The 24,483-nt window shown below is 35.2% G+C and overlaps 2 protein-coding genes across 3 annotated transcripts in view; one reads left to right on the top strand and one right to left on the bottom strand.

Moving 5' to 3' along the window:
- col4a3 (collagen, type IV, alpha 3) overlaps positions 1–13,876 on the bottom strand; it is a 57,721-nt gene extending 43,845 nt beyond the window's left edge. For both annotated transcript variants that reach the window (XM_688921.10, XM_073923886.1), the window contains exon 1: positions 13,541–13,876. In XM_688921.10, coding sequence (XP_694013.8) covers positions 13,541–13,621 — 81 coding nt within the window. In that variant the 5' untranslated portion in view covers positions 13,622–13,876. The remainder of the gene's footprint in view (positions 1–13,540) is intronic.
- Positions 13,877–13,956: 80 nt separating this feature from the next.
- col4a4 (collagen, type IV, alpha 4) overlaps positions 13,957–24,483 on the top strand; it is a 103,240-nt gene continuing 92,713 nt past the window's right edge. The window contains exons 1-3 of the mRNA XM_009291835.5: positions 13,957–14,072; positions 15,257–15,405; positions 17,372–17,417. Coding sequence (XP_009290110.1) covers positions 15,362–15,405; positions 17,372–17,417 — 90 coding nt within the window. The 5' untranslated portion in view covers positions 13,957–14,072; positions 15,257–15,361. The remainder of the gene's footprint in view (positions 14,073–15,256; positions 15,406–17,371; positions 17,418–24,483) is intronic.

Below are 24,483 nucleotides of genomic sequence, written 5' to 3'. Positions count from 1 at the left end.
GTGTGCATGTAAACATACTCAGTGAAGACTTAAAATCCAGCCATTAACATTCCATCAAACTATTTTCTCTGACAACACATTGAAACCTTGCATACTTATGTAAAAATCACTATGATTGTTGATGTTTGCAAACTCATTCATTATAAGGATTCAACTGTTTTTATCTATTTACAGTTGAAGTCAGAATTATTAGCCCCCCTTTTGATTTTTTCTTTCTTTTTTAAATATTTTCCAAATGATGTTTAACAGAGCAAGGAAATTTTCACAGTATGTCTGATAATATTTTTCCTTCTGAAGAAAGCCTTGTTTGTTTTATTTCGGCTAGAATAAAAGCAGTTTTTAATTTTTTCAAACACCATTTTAAGGTCAAAATTATTAGCTATATTTTTTCAATAGTCTACAGAACAAACCATCGTTATACAAAAACTTGCCTAATAACTTTATCCTGCCTAGTTCACCTAATTAACTTAGTTAAGCCTTTAAATGTCACTTTAAGCTGTTAAGAAGTGTCTTGAAAAATATCTAGTAAAAGTTAAATTACTGTCATCATGACTAAGATAAAATAAGTCAGTTATCAGAAATGAGTTATTAAAACTATTATGTTTAGAAATGTGTTAAAGAAATCTTCTCTCTGTTAAACAGAAATGGGGGGGGGGGGTAATCAGGGCGGCTAATCATTCAGGAGGTTTAATAATCCTTACTTCAACTATACTTCTGTGCAGTTTTCTCAGAATCAAATTTTACATTGCATTTATCATTATACCCTCATATTAGAATGATTTCTGAAGGGTCATGTGACACTGGAAAACTGGTGTAATGATCATAAAAATTCAGCAATTTTGCCACAGATAAATTGCCAAAAAATGCAGTTATATTAAAGTGTAATTATATTTCACAGTATTACTATTGGGTGACTCTGTGGCTTAGTGGTTAGCACTGTTGCCTCACAGCAAGACTCATGTTTACGTGGGTCTCTTTCCGGATGCTCCGGTTTACCCCTCAATCCAAAGACATGCTCTATAATGGAATAGAATAAGCTAAATTGGCCATAGTGTACATGTAAGGTTGAAGTCAGAATTATTAGCCCCCTTTCGATTTTTTCTTCTTTTTTTAAAATATTTCCCAAATGGTTTTTAACAGAGCAAGAAAATTTTCACAGTATGTCTGATAATATTTTTTTCTTCTGGAGAAAGTCTTATTTTTCTTTTTTTTTTTTGCTAGAATAAAAGCAGTTTTTAATTTTTTAAAAACCATTTTGGGACAAAATTATTAGCCCCTTTAAGCTAATTTTTTTTCAATAGTCTAGAGAACAAACCATCATTATGCAATAACTTGCCTAATTACCCTAACCTGCCTAGTTCACCTATTAATCTAGTTAAGCCTTTAAATGTCAATTTAAGCTGTATAAAAGTGTCCTGAAAAATATCAAGGAAAATATTATTTACTGTCATCATGGGAAAGATAAAATAAATCTTTTATTTGAAATAAGTTTTTAAAACTATTATGATTAGAAATGTGCAAAAACAATCTTCCCTCCATTAAACAGAAATTGGGGGAAAAAATAAACAGGGGTAATAATAATACAGGGGGGCTAATAATTCTGACTTTAACTGTATGCATGTGAGAATGTATGGGTGTTTCCCAGTACTGGGTTGCAGCTGGAAGAGCATTCGCTGTGTGAAACATATGCTGGATATGTTGGCGGGTCATTCCACTGTTGCGACCCCTGATTAATAAAGGTACTAAGCTGAAGGAAAATGAATGAATGAATATTACTATTGTACAAAATCAAACAAAAAGTGTTCAGGGGTAGCTTAAATAATGTGCCGGTGCTGTTTGGGTAAGGGATTCATCAGAATAAACAGCAAAAATCAGCCCTAGGCACTTGAAAAATGTGGAAAAATTATTAAAAAGCCTTTATTCACATTATTATTATATATTACTACATTTTTCCACATTTTTCAAGTGCCTTGGGCTGATTTTTGCTCAATATTACTATTGTTTTGAGATTTTGAAAGCACAAGAGATATCTTGTAAAACATTAAAAACCCTTATTTATTTCAATTAAATCTCAACATATCCGTGGTATTCTTTGAAGCACCTTATACCATGGAATATGTATATTGCAATCATTCAGCATGATACATTACACCATGCATAACCATCTGATATCATTGTCTCATGGTGTCGCCATAATAATTTACCATAAGGGATTATGCATAACAATGCTAAAAATACCATGGTACAATGCCTAAAAAGTACAGTACTTCTTCGTGAAATCCTAACTTAAACCTAAACAGCAATTGTTGGCTCTCTATATTTATAACTGCAAGCTCTACCGACTTGTCTTGCAGATATGACATGACTCCAACATTAATACACACAGAGACACGTGTAGAAATATGTTCCCTCTTGAGAGATCTAAAGATGATTGAGAACAGCCCTGAGTCCTGATGCACATGTGCTGGGGGCTTTAAAAGACTTCAAAGATCCCTGCAGAATGAGTTTATTTGTTCATGCTCACAGATGCATTGCCTCTATGCAGGTGTACTCAGGTCCGGTCACGCTCTGACAGGTAAACACAGAGGACATACACCAACATTTTCAAAATACTTGTACAAAACGGATCACCTTAAAAAGCCATTCATCAATCATTTGTAAAATCATTTTGTGTTTAAAAACAAAAGAAAGACAAGTGAGACGGGGCAGCGTGGTGGAGTTTGAACAGTCTCTCTGTGTCTGAGTGGGTTTCCTCTAGGTGCACTGGTTTCCCTAACAGTCCAAAAACATGCGGTATAGGTGAACTGAATTAACTGGCCATGAATTAAATTGGTGACTGGTAAGGGCCGATGGAGGGAATTTTACCAGGACACTATGGTTACACCCCTACTCTTTACAAAAAATGCCATGGGATTTTTAATGACCACAGAGATTCATCTGAAAGACAGCGCTCACTGACAGTATAGTGTCCCCTTCAATATACTAGGCCAATGGTATACATTTGTTGTCAGATATTGCTACAAATAAAACAGCAAATTAGAACAAATCCATAACACACAGCGATGTAAACAAGTCATCCCAAAACTAAATATCGCAACCTGCACCAGCCTACTTTAACTTCATCAGATAGATAGATCACTTTTTGAACCAAACCCAAAACAACAAATCCAAAAACGCTAAGTAAACATTAAATATAATAAGAGGCAATGTTATTAATCATTTCAAAGCAGGCTTTCAAGCATAAACAAAATGTGATCACAAACATAATATAACCACCATTGATAGAATGATCTACTAACAAGAGAACTTTTCTTCTTAGCATTTTTACAGATGCCAACATCTTTAATCTTTCACAAAGATCAGAAATTGAATAGAACAGGTACATTATGCATGTGGCGAGGCAGTGACGCTGTAGGTAGTGCTGTCGCCTCACAGCAAGAAGGTCGCTGGGTCGCTGGTTCGAACCTCGGCTCAGTTGCCATTTTTGTATGGAGTTTGCATGTTCTCCCTGCGTTCGCGTGGGTTTCCTCCGGGTGCTCCGGTTTCCCCCAAAGTCCAAAGATGTGGTACAGGTTAATTGGGTAGGCTATATTGGCCGTAGTGTATGAGTGTGTGTGTGGATGTTTCCCAGAGATGGGTTGCAGCTGGAAGGGCATCCGCTGCGTAAAAACTTGCTGGATAAGTTGGCGGTTCATTCCGCTGTGGCGACCCGGGATTAATAAAGGGACTAAGCCGACAAGAAAATGAATGAATGAATGAACATTATGCATGTCAGGCTAGTGGGTGGCGAATGCCACTATTATTTTGTCAATATAAACTTAATATATTAAAAAAAACTCAAACTAATGCATATACAATAAGGACCTGCATAAATAACAGTGTCCTCATCTTTCCATTGTATTTTTTTTCACTGCACATCTATAGTAAATCCAAACAGTGTTTTTTTTTTTACACACAAAGATGTTAATACTAAATCACAACAGAGGAAGAAAGAAGAGAACTGAAGTGCTAAAATTATGGCTGTGTCTGAAAGCTCTAAAATCCTGCCTGCAGAGGCAGCATTCCAATGCAGGAAGGAATCAAGACACATTCTAATCCAAATTCTACTTGGAACCGTATTTAATCTGACCTGTGACCTAGGACCTCATGCACTGGGAGACCCTACCAGGGGCATTTAGCCTCAGACAACATAGCTCATATGATCATTCAGGCACCTCTACCATTATAAGGTGGCGATTAAAAAATATATTTAGAGATGGGGTGCATTATATTGTTAATGAATTAATTAATTAATGAATTAACAACATAATGCACCCCTTCTCTAAAATAAATATATAAACTGATTAATGTTACTTGATGTGGCACAGCCACCCATATTCTTTAAAATTGTAAAAATACTTCGTAAGCTTCAATATAACGACTGTTTTATGCTGTACCTGATTTACATTAGGGGTGTGCACTATTTAGGTCTAGAATAATATCATAATTGTTATTTCAATGATATGTGATCAGACATATTTGAATATGTCACTCACTTTCAAAAAAAGTGTGTTTCTTTGGTTCACTTGGACTTAACCATGAAAGGCCAAGGAACTAGCACAAAAGCCCTTCTAATCAGCCACTTCTAATCAAACGCTTTAACTGATCATCAGAAGAAGTTTTAGCATTCTGTTGGTCTGGAGCCTTCATTCAAACACAATGCCTTTCCAACCAAAAAAAATAAATAAAAAAATCAAAGGTATTTTAATAGTCAAAGGGTCAAAGTCCAGACCTCATCCTGACTGAAATGCCATGATGGAAGCTGTGCGCAAAACAAATCCCAAACTCCTCCAGAATGAGACTTAGGTAAGAAAAAAACTGGTTACTTTAAATAATTACTGCTAAAAGTAGATCGACAGGGATCTGAATCATAGGGTTTCACCCTTAAATAAATAATGACACCTGGTGAGATTTCCTGTGGTGCTGCTCACCTGAGGTTTTATCTTCCAGATATTAAAACCTTCAAGAACTAAATAGTTGTTTTATTATGTTCTAATATGAAAAACCGTGAAACTTGGTTAGGTTTAGGGTTGGGTACCGAAACCCGGAGCCATAAGTAACCGTTATGGACTGGACTGAATCAGAATATTAATTTCGGTGCATAATTTCGCTGCCGTTGGTGCTGCGACAAGGACATAAGAAGCATCAAGGGGTGCATCAAAGGCACAAATACAGTTGTACAGGTCAAAATTATTAAATCCCCTAAATTATTAGCCCCTTGATTATTTTTCCCTCAATTTCTGTTCAACGGAGAGAAGATTTTCCTAACACATTTCTAAACATAATAGTTTTAATAACTCATTTCTAATAACTGATTTATTTTATGTTTGCCATGATGACAGTAAATCATTCTCAACTAGATATTTTTCAAGACACTAATATTCAGCTTAAAGTGACATTTAAAGGCTTAACTAGGTTAAGTAGGTTAACTAGGCAAGGTTCGGGTAATTAGGCAAGTTATTGTATAATGATGGTTTGTTTTGTAGAATATCGAAAAGGAATATAGTTTAAAGGGGCTATGAATTTTAACCTTAAAACAGTGTTTAAAAAAATTAAAACTGCTTTTATTCAAGCCGAAATAAAACAAGTAAAACTTTAATTTGAAAAATATTATCAGACATACTGTGAAAATTTCCTTGCTCTGTTAAACATAATTTGAGAAACATTTAAAAAAGAAAAACTTCGAAGGGGGTTTAAAAATTCTGATTTCAACTGTAGGAACCCGTTGTGTCACACCATCTTTAAACATTTAATTCTAAACAAAGTTTGAGATATACGGACACCATCAGCAATGTTAGGCATGGTTCTTGTTGCTTAAGGAACAAACGCACATAGGCAAGGCGCACAGTATAACGCGTCCAGTGAGCGACTCCTTTTAGATTCATCAACAAGCATGATCGCGTTCATCAAATTTCCTTAAACTAAGCATTCTAAAGTATGGCTATATTTAACAAGCAAGGATTCTGACACAGCAACGTAAAGCAGATGCTTTGCAAAAGTTGAGTGTATGGGGGGGAAACACATCAAACGTAATAAAACATTTCGTCAGTCCATACTTCATATTCTCATCCATATACCATACGAACAATCTGTTGCTGAATGAAAGTGAAACTGCTGAACTGCAGTTAAATTAGAAAAATTAAAGATGAAACACTTGAAATTTCATGAAACTCCCAAGGAAACGTGCATAGCGCAGTGACGCAACAACGTTAATCAATCTATGTCCTATAACATGTAAAACAGGATCATAAAAGGAAAATTCAAAAAGCAACTCATGTAAACATCTTAATCATATTATTGTCTTATTCAGATTAAGGCAAATGATTAGATTACTGAAGTCCATGTAAACGTAGTTACAAGCCCCAACCCTAAAAAAGGTGTTTCCTGATTTTGATGACAGCCTTTCCACAGGTCAGTGATAAGCTAATGTAATGTTAATTGCATAATGCCAATCTTAAATTTATGTTAAATTTATCGATTTATATTTTAAACTTTAATTATACTGTTCAATAAAAATGATTAAATATACAGTTGAAGTTATTAGACAGCTTGTTTATTTTTTCCCCATTTCTGTTTAATGGAGAGAAGATTTTTTCAACACATTTCATATTAATATTCACAAATAATATTTGACTAGATATTTTTCAAGACAATTCTATACAGCTTAAAGTGACATTTAAAGTCTTAACTAAGTAAATTAGGTTAACTAGGCAGATTAGGGTAATTAGGAAAGTTTTTGTATAACGATGGTTTGTTTTGCAGACTATCGAGAAAAAAATATAGCTTAAAGAGGCTAATAATTTTGACCCTAAAATGGTGTTTAAAAAAATCAAAAACTGATTTTATTCTAGCTGAAATAAAACAAGTAAGACTTTCTCCAAAAGAAAAAATATTATCAGACATACTGTGAAAATTTCCTTGCTCTGTTAAATATTATTTGGCAAATGTTTAAAAAAAGAAGAAAAAATTTAAAAGGGGCTAATAATTCTGACTTCAACCGTATATAAATTTTTTTGTCAAATAAAAGTTTTTATTGAGTCATCCACCATAATTTTGTGGCTGAAAACTATCAGTTCAGGCACCGTTTTGGCACAGGCACCATTTCAAAAGTTACGATTTAGCACTGGTATCGAAATAACCCCAAACGATACCAAACCCTAGTTAGGTTGCTTAACTTTTTCACAACTAGCCTATTGCTATTGCGTCCTATATGGTTGCTATAGTAGGTATTATCGGCTAAAGTCAAAAATATTATTTCTTTTGTGTCAGTAAATACAACCTCCTCATTGAAGGTTACCATGTGTGATCAACAGCATCTTCCCAACATCCAATGTGATCCAGAATAAGAGTACAATTTCTAGCCAAAATTGGCCTAGAAAATAGCAACTTCTTGTTTTACGTGGGTCTTAGTACACAATGTAACTACAGAAGAGTCAAGCTTTAAATTGAAAAATTAAACTTTGCACTTTTTTGAGTGAGATGCAAATGGTCCAATCCTGTTCAATAATCTGTATTAAAAGCTAAATGTGCTATCACCAGACCCAGAGATTGGTTGAATGGATTAAAAAATGTGAAAACTCAACTGTTTAGGTGAGTGGTTTATCTAAAGTGTTCCTTTAACTTGCATTTTCATTAAATGAATGTAGCATTAATTAAAAAATGTAGTCTTTGGTAGTGGTAATGTTTTCTGCGTCATTGAAGTCTACCATTTGTGATCAACAGCATCTTCCCAACAGCCATCGCAAATACACACACCACAACCGCTCTGACTTCCTGCAGCTTGGAATGGCTGAGCTCAGTCAGGCCTTCGGATTGGTCAAACACGCAGAAAGATAAACGTGGCGGGGTCCGAAACACATCTGTAAATCCCCCGGTGGGCGACGATGAGTCCTAGTGGCTTTATATGAATAGAGGGACTCTGAATCAACAGGCGAGCTGGACAATGGACTGAATCCAGGGACTAAAAACACACAGGTCACAGTCGGGATATAGGATTAAGTTTTAGCAGTAGAGAAGAGAAGAGAAGTGTTCTTCCTCTGCTTTTCTCTCTCTCTCCTTCATGATATGTTCCCCCTCAGGGCTAATGCTAAAGTTATTGACTTCATAACATTCTTGGCATTTCCCAGTTTATTCGTGCATTTCCACCCAGCCACAAAAAACATCTCGGACTTTACTTTGAACACAAACATGCTGTTCTCTGTTGCTAGCATCAGTCGTGTTTTTACAAACTTACTCCTGCGAGACAATTTAATTGACACAACATGGAAATCCGAAATCATGTGGCCCAACTCTCTAAGCAAAACAAATAGTGCATATACAACAGACTTAAAGGAACACTCCATTTTTTGTATGAAAATAGGCTAATTTTTGTGATAACAGGCTGCCCTAGAGTTAAACAGTGCACCATTTAGCTGTCGGGAGCATTTTTAGCTTAGCTTAGCATAGATGATTGAATCAGATTACACTATTAGCATCTTGCTCAAATATGACCAAAGGGTTTTGTTAATTACCTATTTAAAGCTTGAGTCTTATGTTGTTACGTTGTGTACAAATCAAAGCTGTCAACCCTACTGTTTTTCCCGGGATTCTCTCGTATTTTCAGTCTTTCCATGAAGGGTGGCAATAAAAAGCCAATCCTCCCTTCATGCGACCCATACCAGCAAGCAATAAGGGGACGTTCCTTGCTCTTAAATGTGAATCTGTTCTGTACTTTCGTTTTATTTAGGCATGAAAATACTAATATAAATATAAAAACGGCAGGATTCCCTTCTTTTTCATTACAGTCGCTGTTGCCCCTCCGGTGCAATCTTTAAAACAGACATGTATCGGTGCATGACTGTCAGCTGATGCACTACATAGTGATAAATAGACGCTGTTTCCCAAAGGTATCCTATACACGTGATTTGAAGCGGAGTGAAAGTCTGGGTTTTGGGTGTGTTTTCTTCCTGCTCTTTTTTTTTTTAGTATATAAAAAATTAAGTTTAGGTATTGATATCTTTGTGTGCATTCAATTTCGCATGGATTCATGGCTTGCGATGCATATGTGTGCGTCATCTGTTATTAGCGATTGACTAATTTATTCATTCATTTTCTTTTTGGCTCAGTCCCTTTATTAATCTGGGGTCGCCACAGCGGAATGAACCGCCAATTTATCCAACATATGTTTTACGCAGCGGATGCCCTTCCAGCTGTTACCTAGAACTGGAAACATCCATACACACTCATTCAAACACATACACTATTGACCTTATTCTAAAATGTGGAAGTGCACCTGTTTTAGCAATTGTCTTAGAACTTCTGTTTCAGTCGCCTATGGGAGAAATGACAAGGAATAATAAACGGCAAAAAACGGTCAAACTACTTGCTCTACAAACAAATGTTTGCATGACTAAACAGACCAAGTAGAATATCAAGGAAATATCAGTTTGTAACATCAAACAGCGAAACGAACAGTTTTTAATGTCTAAAAATGAATAGAAGTGAATGAGACCGGAAGTCTCCTGCCAAAAAGATTCAAATGGCAGCGCCCACTCGTTTGCGGAGAATAAGGTCAATAGACAATTAAGTTTATCCAATTGCCTTATACGTCATGTTTTTGGACTTGTCAGGGAAACCGGAGCAACCGGAGGAAACCCACGCGAACAACACATGCAAACTTCACAGAGAAATGCCAATTGACCCATCTGGGGCTCGAACCAGCGAAATTCTTGCTGTGAGACGATTGTGCTACCCACTGCGTCACTTTGCTGCCTGACTGTAATTTAATGTGCTTTAAAAATGTAATTTTCAATTTCATTTTCATAGAACAGTTTTATAAAGATGCATTAGCTGAAGAATTTTAAAGCAGCTTAACAATTTATATGGTTTTTATTAAATATTATGTCATTCAATGCGACAACTACGGTGGCCGAGAGAGCTTAACGCGCTGCAATTTAAGAAAGCACATGCAATTACAAAAAACGCCAGCAAATAAAGAACCGATTGTCATCAATTTGACAGCACATGTGTTGCAAATTGGTCACAACATACACAACTGAAGAAACGTGCAGCAAACTGGTCACAACCCTTGCAAATATGCACGTAACACAACGGAAATGTTTCAAGGGGACCCAAAAACATGATGGACTCTGCTGAGGTATGGATGTGTTATTATGCCGTGGCTGTTGCTCAGTGAAGTGATTGGTGGTCTTTGTGCAGGGGTCACCAATCCTGGTCCTGGAGGGCCGGTGTCCCTGCAGTGTTTAGCTCCAACTTGCTTCAACACACCTCCCTGGGTATTTCAAGTATACCTAAGACCTTGATTAGCTGGTTCAAGTGTGTTTAATTAGGGTTGGAGCTAAAATCTGCAGGACACCGGCCCTCCAGGAACAAGTTTAATGACCCCTGTTTTTGTGAGTTGTTTTTCGTTTGTTTTAATATCCTGATTACACGACATAACACATCCAAAACTCAGCAGGGTCCGTCATATTTTTGGGTCCCCTTGAAACATTTCCGTTGTGTTATGTGGATATTTGCAAGTGTTGTGACCAATTTGTTGCACGTTTCTTCAGTTGTTTGTGTTCTGACCAATTTGCTACACATGTGCTGTCAAATTGATGAAGATCATTTCTTTATTTGCTGGCGTTTTTGTAATTGCATGTGCTTTCTTAAATTGCAGCGCGTTAAGCTCTCTCGGCCACCGTAGACTATGCATGACTTGACAGAGAGCTTATGACGTACTAACTACAGTTTTACTTAAGAAGATGTGGTGCACCCAAATTGAGAACAAATTTAGTAACAAACTTGCTAGTACTTACTAAGCCTCTAGTGTGGACTTTACGTTCCAGTTTGAGAAAGAACTTGCGATTAGCTGGTGCAACCCTACCAGAAACGTAAACAGGGGTACATATCCACAATGAGCAGTATCACTGCACCTGCTGTAGCCATGGTACAGCCGCAAAGTTCCTTGTTTATTACACCAGAATGAAAGTATAGTTCCTAGCCACATTGACCTAGAAAAAAAGCAACCTCTCATTTTCTGTTGGTCTCATTAACCTTCGTTCTTTTTTTTTTTTAATGCGAGATGCATATGCTCTAATCCTATTCAATGACCTATGGCATAAGTTAAGCTAAATGTGCTCATGCCAGACACACAGATTGGTTGAATGGATTGAAAAAAATGTGAAAACTCAACTGTTTAACACTAGGGGAATTGTAAAAAAAAAACTAATTTTGTAAATGGAGTGTTCCTTTAACCAAAACCTTGCAATTACACTAAATAAACGTGGCACTAATTCAAACTTTAAATGTGGTCTTTGCTAGTAGTAATGTTTGTGTGTTTGTCTAAGATGAAAAGACAGAGGGTGCGAGAGAGACGAATGTGAGACCTGGATAAAGGGTCTCCAACAACAAGACACAGCCTGCAAAAACAGATGTCTGAATCTGATAACGAATCTGATAAATTAACTTAAAGTCTTACTGACCCCACACTCATTATAATACACAAAAACATAAACAAGAAATGAGAGGGCAGGACACATTGCAGGACAACAACATCAGGCATGTACTGTAGTAGACATGCTGTAGGATGCTCAAGAAAAAAAAAACAAGCAAAACAAGCTCATAGCAATAGCAAAACAAGCTAAATATTAATTTCAGGAATTTGAGAAACGTGTGAACACTATAAAAAATAAATATCAACAATGAAAATAAGCTTTCAAGAAAAAAAATACTATAATATCCCTATTTTATTTATTAATTTAGTTTGTTTTATTTCTTTTTGGTATGGTTAAAATGACCTTTACATAACCTTTAATGCATATATAGTTTATTGTACACTCACTATATATGTATATTATTTCAACTTATATTTTAGGTATTTCTATAATTTACTCCTCAATCAAACTGGCAAGTTTTTTTTTTCTTCCTTTTTTTATAATTCCCTATATTCCTGTATTTTGATTAGTAGACGTATTTTCTTTTCATCCTCACTGTGGTATGCTGATTGTGCGTCTACATTATTTTTTTGTGATCATAAAATTTCAAAACATTTGAACATTGATTTAAAAGTTTAATATCCCTATTTAAAATCAACCAATCATTGACTGAGAAAAACAATGTTACTAATATTTCATTTTTAGAGTTATTTTAACGTTATGTTTGTTTTTTAGCACACAACGAGGAAAAAAGACTAATGTCAGTATGAAGGCATCTGGTACAAGGATGACAATATTGTCACTTTTGTCTACACTGGCTGCACTTTAATATAGGGCTACTGACCAAAGCATTGTCTGGCAAAATATGAGGTAAACTGGGAAATAATCCTAAAACATGAAGCCACTGATAAAATACTCTAACACAAGGCACAATGACTTTTTCTGAACATTTATTGTATAACAGAAAGATAATTTTGTTATAATTTACAATAATAATCATTAGATTATTTATGGTGCCAATAAAGAACGAAAAAAACTATAAACAGGAAAAAAAAAACAGAAATCAAACAAAAATGAAAGAGATATCAATGGGTCATCTGATATCTGATCTCAGGAGATATATATATATATATATATATATATATATATATATATATATATATATATATATATATATATATATATACTTGAGAGAAAAATGTGAGATGTGAGATAAGAGGGCAAAATAATGTGATAATAGCAATTTAGAGATTTTAAAGACTATACACATTTAAGGTTGTGCAAATTGAATATGTTTTGAGTGCTTTCTTGTTAAGTGAATCTGGAAGTGTAAGTAAGTAATTTTTAATCTCTTGTATAAATGCTATAAATACTGGCTTGCAATTTGAATATACATTTATGAGTGTGGAATTTGCATAAAAAGATTTATTATAAAGCAGATGTTAAAATTTGTATAATAATAAAACAAAAATAATTATTTTTGGAGTAACAGAAAAGTTATATGAAGTAATATTTGAGATAAATAAATTAACATCTTGCCAAAACAAGGCACTATGACTCTGTTTGATCTATGACTAAAACTTTGACGTCACAAATTACTCCCTTTTAAAGTTAAAGGGAGCCAGTATAATGACAATTGAATCTTAATCTCAAGTGAATTTTAATATCACTTAAGTTAGTGGACACATAATAATTAATAACTAGTTTTCCCACCAAATAGGGGCATTATTATTAATAACAGCCTGCCCTGTTGCTATGGTAACTGTATGAGGTAAACGGTAAATGCTGTCGTCATTATAATAAATTCTGACCGCATTTCTTATTAGAAAAGGCTCGACTGTTTACTGTCATATATTATAAGAATATTCTCACACATAATTTGCAAGAAACTGTTTTGATATGTATTTTTGCCCTAATATGTTGCTAAATGAGTGTCAAAGACCAAATTTAAAAAAAAAATAGTAGCTTGAGTTATGAAAGAACTATAGTCTTCACTTATTCTTTAAAGTTAAACATATATCCAAATATTAATAATTTTATAGAGAATTAAACTTTTTTTTGAGGACGCAATTCTTCAATCAACTTACCCCTTTACTTTGCGTCGGTGTCAGAAGTCCCAGCAGCATCATTCCGACAAGTGTCACGCGCAATAATACCCAATGATCCATTGTTTTTCACTGGGAAGAGAACCCGTGCGCAATTGCAGTCCAAAACTATCTCGGAATCACGCGTAATTCAGGCGTCCTGAATGGAAGACCAATCTCTCCAAATCCACCTCCAATAGCACCTGCAGTGCTGCGAGCATGTCAGATATAACACTTAAACTTATGCTCAAGAAACGGACGCTTTTTGGACGGTCAGTGAATCCATAAGAGTATGAAATCAGCGGGCTTTCAACAGCGTAGTGAGTTGGAAGTCCCACTGTTTGTAGTTGGGATAGGTAAAGCCTCATCTCTCATCTTGACGTCATGCAAACACGGAGCCGCAGCGGGCACCAGTTTTCAGTTGTCTCTTCCGTTGCACTGGATACTGTGTCATGTGTTCAGGCTTTAAGTTCGGCGTCCTGCTAAAGTTCTCGTTAATGTAAAGCCGCAGTAGCGCAGGAAACTACGAGAGCAGGTGAGGATATTTAATGTTTTGGTTTGCTTGCTCCATTTGTATAAATGTCTTGCTCTTAAGAATGTCGCTTATCAGTTACCTAAAGAGGGTCTGTGGGTTTCATGCGAGTCAGAAATACTGTAACAATGGTCAAGCGATAGCTACTTTTTAAAATTTCTAATAATTTTTAAACAGACAAAACAACCGCCTTCCTGAGGTGACTAGTTGTGAGTCTCTGAGGGACAATATAAACCATTTATTCGATGAGAAAGCAAAGTGATGTCTATAAACTGATTTGTGATGTTGGTAACGGGTGTAGATATATATATATATATATATATATATATATATATATATATATATATATATATATATATATATATATATATATATATATATAATGCTATAGTTTCATGTACTTTTGTTGCAATAATATTGCACAAAATGTGACTGTGAAAAACACAGACATACGTTTAATGCATTTTTATAGTTATTTCCTGGTTTATTTGCTATTATGCATACGGTATGTTTTCTGTATGTTAGTCATTTTGAATATAAATGTTTAAAATGAAATAATAATGAGCAATACTGAATGGCATAATGCTTGTTAAGAACATGTCAATATGAGTACCACTTTAAATTTAGCTAAATTGTTCATGTGAATATTTCGTCTTGCATCCCATTGGTGGGATTTGTATTTGGCTGGCATACATTTTCAAAACAAATGAATTCTTAGCTTGCAAATACATTAAAATGTGTGTTAGTAATAATAACATTCTTTATCAAACCAAGTCTGAAAGTGGTTTGACTAGTGTTATGTGTTGGCCGTGCTACTGATGTTTAGTCAATTAATTTATAAATGGTTAATACTTCATAAAAATAGTAAGTTTTAATGTTATAGCAAGGCCTGAATTTCTATCTTCTGAGTTGATGTGGCCATTCCTCATGTCAGTGAGTTCACTTTCAAATCTTTCACAGTCTTGACTTTTGTGTCATGGTCATGGAAAAGAAGCCATCCGGAAGAATCAACTTTCTTTCTCACCCCACTCCTCACATCACCCCCACTGCCATATTTTCAGCCATTGGCAATGTTATTTATTCATATGAATACATTTAAATATCCATAAAAGTTTTCAGTTCCACCATTTATCTACGCTATAGCCTAGTGATTTATCCATCCATCCATGCATTAATTTTTCCCTTAGGTGGGAGAGTTGTCCATCGGGACGTCCAGAGTCGTAGCTGACCACACCGTTCATTGACAGTGGAGAAATATCAACAGGTATCACATGCCCTGAGTGGCGGCTGAGATGACACGCCCCCACCGAATCGCCTCGACCAACCTCTTTTTCTGGTAATCTCTTCATTTAATACAGTAATTTCTGCAATTGCATATTCCTCTGAACATCTAATCTTTAAACATTATTCTCAGCATCCATGTGTACCGCCATCCATTATGCTATTTTGGAATATACTCACATTGCAAACACATGATTCAGAATATAAATTTCTGGTTTTATTGAGTAGACGTGGTGATATTCAATAATTCAATATATTGTGATCATGATAATGCCCAATATTGATATCGTGGACACTTCAAAATACAGTATATAATTATTTATTATGTGAACTTAAATTTCTTAAAGTGCATTTAAAGGGGACCTATTATGTAAAAATCACCCCTATATAAAGGGGTTTAAAGGGTCATGACACCCCCACTTTCGTTTCAGGCCTACCTTTCAAAAGATGCATCATAATAATCGTGGAGCTCCGCAAGCAAAGAGCAGGAGTGAGAGTGGCCAGCAGGGGAGAAGGAGAGGAGCGAACAACTGTTGTCAGTTGCTCACAAAATGAGACACAAACCATGAGAAGCATGATTTTATAGTTTACAAAGATAAAATGCAAAGAAATAAACAGTAATTTAATGCCCTGCTACATTTGTTATTCGTAATTTTATATACAGATACCACAATTTTTATCATTATAAAATAATCGTGTTCATATAAACACAATAAGTGAGAATTTTTCCCTCAATCCCCGGGTCTGAATGCAGACTCAGTGCAGCAGGTGTCTTGCCCTGTCTATTTTAACCATTGGTAATGTAGAGGATTTAGGCAAACAGAGCAGCACAGCGATGTGTCTAATTGTGAACAAACTCCTAATAAAAGACATCGTCCGCCATTCTCCAATTCTCCTACTGCTCTCCTGACAAAAATGCTTGCTGCACACAAACAGCTTTGCTGTATCGGCCCTGACAGCATCGTGGGGAAAAACATGCAACACAAACAAACATGAAACAAACATACAAGCCTTCATGAACAACTAAATACTCTGCTATGAATAGTAATGAAACACTAGCTATGTTTCCATCCATTTTGTAAATGCGCATTAAAAAAACAGTTGATGGAAACGCCATGATGACCATAAATTTTGAAAATGCGCATAAAAAACTTATGCGCCTTACTGGGTAGGATAAACTTTTTATTCGATGAGAAAAGATGCGCATAAACTGCAATGGAAACACTTTTACCGCAAAAACTCCAGCATGCACATTAAAAAAGGTCATGTGATTTTGTTAAAAGAGATCATGTGATGCTTAAAATGTGTGTGAATGGATAAAATGTCAGGCTGAGCACATTATTAAACATCTGAAATGTTGTTTTGGTCATTATAAAACACCTTATCATTTCAGTATTAGTGTTATTATATTATTAATGACCTCCAGAATCAAGAGCGCCTGTACTCCACGTCTGACACCTTCAAACGCCACTGCGGGCTCACTGCTTGTCAGGATTGTCTTCTGAGGCGCATTCATTTAGAAAAGATTGATGCAGCTTCTCCTACTGCAGCAAATGCAGTTTTTACTGTTGATATTTGGCGCCAGTTAATCAGGAAGTGACGATTTTGTTCGCTTTGACACGTTGGATGGAAACGCTGCTTCATTTGCACAACTTTTATGCGATAATCCAGTTTGCGCATAAAGTTTATTCGCATTTTTGGATGGAAACAAAGCTACTGACGCACTTGCAGTCTTTGCACTTGCAGTTTTGCGCTAGTCGCCGATTTTGATCCCGCCCCAAAAATCCAAATTATCCAGATTTTCCCACAATTAAATCTAACAGGTGCTAACATTGTCTTAACTGATGCTCAACACACACAAATCTGTTAAAATCTAAAAAAAAAAAAAAAAAAGTACATGATGACCAAATGAGTATATTAGAATGATTTCTGAATGACCATGTGATCAGCTGTCCCTAAAAGAACCACTTAATTTTTTGCTTACTATGTCTTCCTTATTATGTCCTCTTTCTTTTTTACAGCAGGAGGCTTTTATTGGCACTTTTGATGATACAAACAACTTTGGGGGTGAGTTTTTTTAGGTCGTTTTTTTTTTAAGTATAAGTGGGTTCATAATAGCAATATGACATCTTGTATGTATTGTGCTATTAGCTTAAGAAATCTGTCACCATGAATTCACCCATATAATATTACAACCTATGAGCGTCTTATTTCTGAGGATGCTTAAAAGACGAATTAATTTACACCAGAAGTCAATCTAGTCTTTAAAGTAGTTTGGTTACCATCACTTTTCAAAATGTTCTTTTGTGCTTTGCAGAAGAAGAAAAAAAATATTTGGTTTACTTTTTCTTTTTTTTTAGGTACATCTCCCTTTATACATTCTCAGAAAAAAAAGGTACATGGTTGTACAAATAATGTTCCTTAACATATTTCTAAAAAGTGTTGTGAAATGTTTAACAAAAAATAGATCTTTTGATTTATGTTAATGTATTTTTTATTCTTTATTGTAAATGGAAAAGGTGCATTTACACAAAAAATAAAATGTATTTGATGTTTAAAATGTATTAGATGTTTTATATTTACTGAAAATAAATTGACGCATTTTGGATATAGAAAAATGCCTTTAAATAGTTCTTGAAGGAACAAATGTGACACTGTTAAGGTATAAAGTGTCTTGTCACTATAGTGGTACCTTCATGGATCAGATTTGTACTTCTGATGAAGGTACAATATTGTATCTGCAGGTTTTCAAAATCGAAGGTACATTTTGGTTTTCCGTGGTGCAATCATGTACTTAAAGGTGCAAACTGCAATGGTGCAACTTTGTTTCTTTGTCTTAAGGTACTATTCTGTTCCATAAAAAGGTATTGCCCCAGTGGCAAGGATTTGCAGCTTCTTTTTTCTGAGAGTGTAGACACTGACACATCAAGGCAATAGACATTGGCCAATGCTAAGCTATAAGTGAGCATTGATCTGTTTTGGTTTCGTTCCAAAATTGGCGTACATGTACGTCTTCATCACTGCCAGTTGAGCGAGACATTAGGAACTCTGATTGGCTATTTATTGTGTGAGAATAAAAGTATAAAATAACTCAAGACTCGAGAATTCAGTCATAGTCATATTGCCTGATTTTAATAAAATTATAGAATGTATTATTCCACTATATATATATATATATACATACACACAGTTGAAGTCAGAATTATTAGCCCCCCTGAATTTTTAGCGCCCCTGTTTATTTTTTTCCCCAATTTCTGTTTAATGGAGGGAAGATTGTTTCTGCACATTTCTTAGCATAATGGTTTTAAAAACTTTTTTCTAATAACTGATTTATTTATCTTTGCCATGATGACAGTAAATTATATTTTACTTGATATTTTTCAAGACACTTCTATGCAGCTTAAAGTGACATTTAAAGGCTTAACTAGGTTAATAAGGTTAACTAGGCAGGTTAGGGCAATTAGGCAAGTTATTGTATAACGATGGTTTGTTCTGTAGATTGTCGAAAAAAATAGCTTAAAGGGGCTAATGATTTTGTCCCAAAAATGTCTTTTAAAAAATTAATAACTGCTTTTATTCTAGTTGAAATAAAACAAATAAGACTTTCTCCAGAAGAAAAAAATATTATCAGACAAACTGTGAAAATTTCCTTGCTCTGTTAAAAATCATTTGGGAAATATTTAAAAAAGAAAAAAAAATCAAAAGGGGGGTAATAATTCTGACTTCAACTGTATATATATATATATATATATATATATATATATATATATATATATATATATATATATATATATATATATATATATATATATATATATATATATATATATATATATATATATTTTTTTTTTTTTTTTTTTTTTGTGTCATGTCAATCTGTGATGTGTTTAAGCTAACTTTATGTGATGGCACATTGGACTTTCATTGATGCTAGTTCTTTGCCATTGGCTTGAGTGTTTGACTTACTTGTGTGAGGACAAGGATTGAGAACTGCTGCTCTTTACCAGGAGTGTCCAAACTCTGTCCTTGAGGGCAGCTTTCCTGCTAGGTCTAGCCTTAACACCAATTAAACACATCTGAGCCAGATAATTAAGGTCTTGTTATTTCAGGTCAGTGTGTTTAGGCAAGTTTGAGCTAAACTCTGCAAGATAGTACCCCTCTTGGACAGATATTTTGCATCCCGGTAGAGTATGCTATCCAATTTTAATTATAATAACATTACATTACATTACAATTTGCATTAATAAAAATTGAAAAACATATTGAGAGTTTAAAAGGAGGGTGCAATCAGTATTCCTCCACAATCAATGTCTAGTGTGACCACCTTTTTAGCTTATTGAGATAAAGGTATCGATGATCAGTGTCTCAGTGCTGTGTTTATGTTAAAACTAAAAATCTTAACCTAAATATTTAGGCTTTTTTTTTTGCGCTTGTATTTTGATTTTAATCTCACTGGGCTCTCTTTGAAGTCAAGTTTCACATGATCCGAAGGGGTTATGATGGTATAAGGGATGTAGAAATCTATGAAAAAAGGTTATTGATGTCTTTCATCACCACATAAGAGAAAAAAAGGGGGTTTGAAGGTGAACAGTGGTTGATTTCTGATTGATAGATGTTTTCTGGGAGTGATTAGTAAATAGGAGTGGATTGCTGGTTATTGATACATGTGAACTGTGGTTTGGCTCCATTCAGTCATCATCTGTGTGGCTGAACTTGTCTTGCAGAGTGCAAAGGCACAGATGGATACAGAACATTACTTATGAGGGCAGATTAACATCATATTCACTAGAACTGAACAGATGAAGAATGGATAGACAGAATGAGAGATAGGTGTAATCGCTGAGATGTTAAGAAAAACATTGTCTACATCGATGCCCATCCTTGCTTTGACGTAAGAAGGGAGGAATGCAGACATATTTCTAATGTAAACAATCCAGCTAAACGGTCGGTCTGCTCAGAAAATCCTGTCATCATTTATTCACCTACCAATATGTTATACTATCCTCCAGTGAACATAAAAATAGATGGTTGAATGTTTTTTCATGCAGTTGCATGTGTACTGGAAAGGCATCTTAAAATTGAGCATCACAAACTGAGCCAAGTTTGCACTGGAATCTGATATATGGCCAGAAATTAACACACCAACACACACGCATAAAATTATAGCTAATATATTAGAATGTATATGTACCAGCGGCTAAGAAATATCTGTAAATGGACAGTATTTTCAAATGTACGTTGAAAAAATGACATATTTAATATATGTGAAATCTCTATACAGTATATCATAATTGGCACATATTGCCATATACCAGATTTCTATATTGCAAGGGCCTATATTAAATAAGTTTTTTTATATGTAAACAATGTGTGAATGACATGATGCCAAACTTAAAGAAGTCCTCCTCTGACTTCTGTGGTTGTAATTGGGGCTTTCACACCTATGGAACTTCCTGCTTTTTAGCATGGTCGTACTGTAGGAACTGTAGATCATTTGGTTACAGGATTGCCATTTGTGGGAATTAAATGAGCTAATAAGCTAAATGTTTAGACAAAAGATAGAGAAAATATTAAGGTTGTAATTCCGTTCATGATATTTAATTAAAATAATGTGTATTATGTTCGGCATGATGTGAAAGGAAGTATTCTGTGCTGCAATGTCAATCAACTTCTATGCAAATAAGTTTAATGAATCATGCTTCATTACGTATGTCACACAACCAGCGATCCCTCTCCAGAGATCGCTGGTTCTCACACGAACTTCAGGACTACACTTCCGCATTTCCCAGGACTACATTTTCATACATGCACTGCTCCCAGACACCCATGCTCACACATCTAGCTTGATTGCACTCACCAGCTGCACCTTGTCAGAGACTGATATCACATCACTTATAAGCCACTCATGAACCCATCCAGTTTGCTGAGTCTTGTTTGCATTTTGTGATATTACAACGCGTTTCCCTGTCTTGTTTCTCTGTGTTAGACCTTAGCCTAGTTTTCCTTGTTCTCCTGTTTAGTAGGGATGGCTGACGTGAAACTGATGTTTCGACACAGTGTCGAGATCCCGAAGCGCAAGTGTTTCGAAACACTGCACCGAAGCATGATCCGAAGCACCAAAGTCACGTGACTAAAGTGTTTCGAAACACCTAGTCACGTGACTAAAGCGATTCAAAGCATCGATCAGCTTAGAAACGTTTCAAGACCTGGCGAATCCTCATTTGACTGCCAAGGTCTCTGAACAACCTCTGTCTCATATGGCTTAGAGGACTGTGTGTTTGCTAATTGATTCTAAACTTTGCATGATGTTTTGGGTTCGAATCCCGACTTGTACAAATTCTCTAAAATCATGGTTTTATGTATTTTAATCATGTTTCTGTTTTGTGTAGCCTAAATAGGATACAGCTACAGTTACGCCATCAATTTAGCATCATTTTTGTAACACTGTAAAACAATAATAAATATTTTTACAGTATGGTTAGGGTTAGGGTAGACATTAATAAATTACAATAAATGGGAAATTTAATGAATAATATAAATAATTCTTGATAACTTCAGGCCACCGTTTTTGATCTAGCAACAACCCTGTTTTAAGACAAAAACAAGACATATTTATTCACAAATTGTTTATTCCGATATCAGACCAATGTTGAAACAAAACGATACAAGAGCAAAGCATTACCAACTGGTATTAAAGCATTTCAAAACAACTGCGGCAGACTGGCTTCGAAACCTACAAACCCTGCACGGAAGTCTGACACCTTTACCACTGCTCTATTTTACTTGAAGTATAAAGTTGAGTTTAATCCCTCAATTTGTTCAATCGTTCGTTGCTGAAGCTGTTTCAGTGCAATACATTAAAAAATGACCACTAAATGTCACTGTAGAGCGGGGTTTCGAAACGTTTCGAAGCTTCGACACATTTGCTTCGACTGTTTCAGTGTTTCACGAAGCCTCGCTTTGCCCACCACTACTGTTTAGCCGCCTGCCTTTTGACCTGTTGCCTGTTAATACGATTACGATTTTGGATTTGCCTGCATATACCTGTTCACACCTGATTTGACCATTGCTTGCCTGACAAAGAATAAACTTGCATATTGGATCCTACCTCCAGTTGTTTCTGTCACTCCACCCGCGTCGTTACAACGTACATATGCACAAGTGCAAGTGTGAGTAATTAAAGGGAAAGTTTTTTTTTAATAATTATTTTTAAGGGGTTTTTCACCTTTAATTGAGATAGGACAGTTGAGGCTACAGACAGGAAAGAATTGGCAGCAGAGAGAGGGGTAGGGTCAGCAAAGGCCTTCGAGCCAGGAATTGAACTTGGGTCACCATAAGCACTATGATGCTATATGTCGGCGCACTTAACCACTGGGCTATTGGCACCGACAAAGGGATAGTTCACCCAAAATTCTGTAATAATTTACTCTCCCTCCACTTGGTTACAATCAGTGTTGTAGAAAGTTACTTTTGTAAGTAATGCATTACAATCCGCTTGTTAAGTGGTGACATTTTGGTGACGTATGTAATACTGTTTCCGGGTCCAAGCCGCCACTCATTTGAGTTGAGAAATTATTCGTTTATGATCACTTTTTATTCATATGACACATTAAAGTTAATTTTATTAAAGTCATAGTCATAGTGTACACAACAACCTCTGGGCTTGCTACATAACAAATACCAACATTTTAACAATTTATAAAAAAACAAATCACTCTCTGGCCATCGGATATTAGGCATTTACATATATGTTACGATTGTGATTTTCGAAAGTATTAAATCGCTTCATAAATGTTTATTATTACCATTTCATGAGTCTCCCCGTACAGTTGAATAGAGCTCTTGGAACCGGAAGCAGCTTCGCGTGAGGTCACACTTAACAAGCGGATATTGAGTTACTCCCCAACTTGTTGGGTTGCTTAGTTACTTTATATGTTAAGTAATGCGTTAGGTTACTTTTAAGTTACATTTTCTTACCTGGCAGAGGCTTGATATATTTCAGAACTTGCAGGTTTTTTTTTTCTTAATTTGTAAAAAAAGAGGAGCTCTATAATTAACAACACACTGTATAATCTTTATTAAGAACAAACAAACACACACACACATTAAAAATAATAATGTAGAATAATGTTATCTTCTGAGAACTTCCTGACCACAGAGCTATAAATGGTGTATATACAAATGAAAGAAAGGTTAAAGCAATGTGTTTGCTACTTTTGTAGTTTTTGGGTAATTAGTTACATAAAATCACTGTCCATTGACACTATAATCTCCTTTTCCTTTTCTTCAACGTGTTCAAAATAATAAGAATACTTCCATCACAATGTAAGGCTCTACCATATTTGTTTTTATCTGTTCACACATTTTCTCATTGAGTGCAGGATTCAACGTGACTACATTATTTTTAATTCAGCAAGTTTTTTCAAAAGGTAGCTTATCAATTTTTTTACGCAGTAACTCAAATATTATTACTTATTTCTATAAAGTAATACCTTATTTTACTCGCTACTTAGAAAAGTAATATAATTATGTAACCTCCAATACTTACATTTACATTTAGTCATTTAGCAGACGCTTTTATCCAAAGCGACTTACAAATGAGGACAAGGAAGCAATTTACACAACTATAAGAGCAACAATGAAAAAGTGCTGTAGGCAAGTTTCAGGTGTGTAAAGTCTAAAAAGGAAAGCATTAGTAATGTGATTTTTTATTTTTATTTTTTTTGAGTACAGTTAGTGGTATATCCAGAGGCAATTGCAGCTTAGGAAGTGAAGTGGAGACTAAATAGTTGAGTTTTTAGTCGTTTCTTGAAGACAGCAAGGGACTGCCATTCTGATGCAGTTAGGGAGTTCATTCCACCAACTGGGCAGATTGAATGCGAGAGTTCGGGAAAGTGATTTCTTCCCTCTTTGGGATAGAACCACGAGGCGACGTTCATTCACTGAATACTTGTAATGCATTACCCCAACACTGGTTACAATACGTCTGAGATCACAAAAGAAGATATTTTGAAGAATGTTAGAAACCAGTAGCAATTGGCTTCCATAGTAGGTTTACTTCCTGTAGAAGTCAATGGATATTTGTTTCCACATTCTTTAAAATATCTCAATTAGTGTTCAACAGAAAAGAGGG

This window comes from Danio rerio, chromosome 15 (genome assembly GCF_049306965.1).
Source record: "Danio rerio strain Tuebingen ecotype United States chromosome 15, GRCz12tu, whole genome shotgun sequence".
NCBI classification, from domain to species: Eukaryota; Metazoa; Chordata; class Actinopteri; order Cypriniformes; family Danionidae; genus Danio; species Danio rerio.
This window is presented reverse-complemented; position numbering and strand designations above follow the sequence as displayed.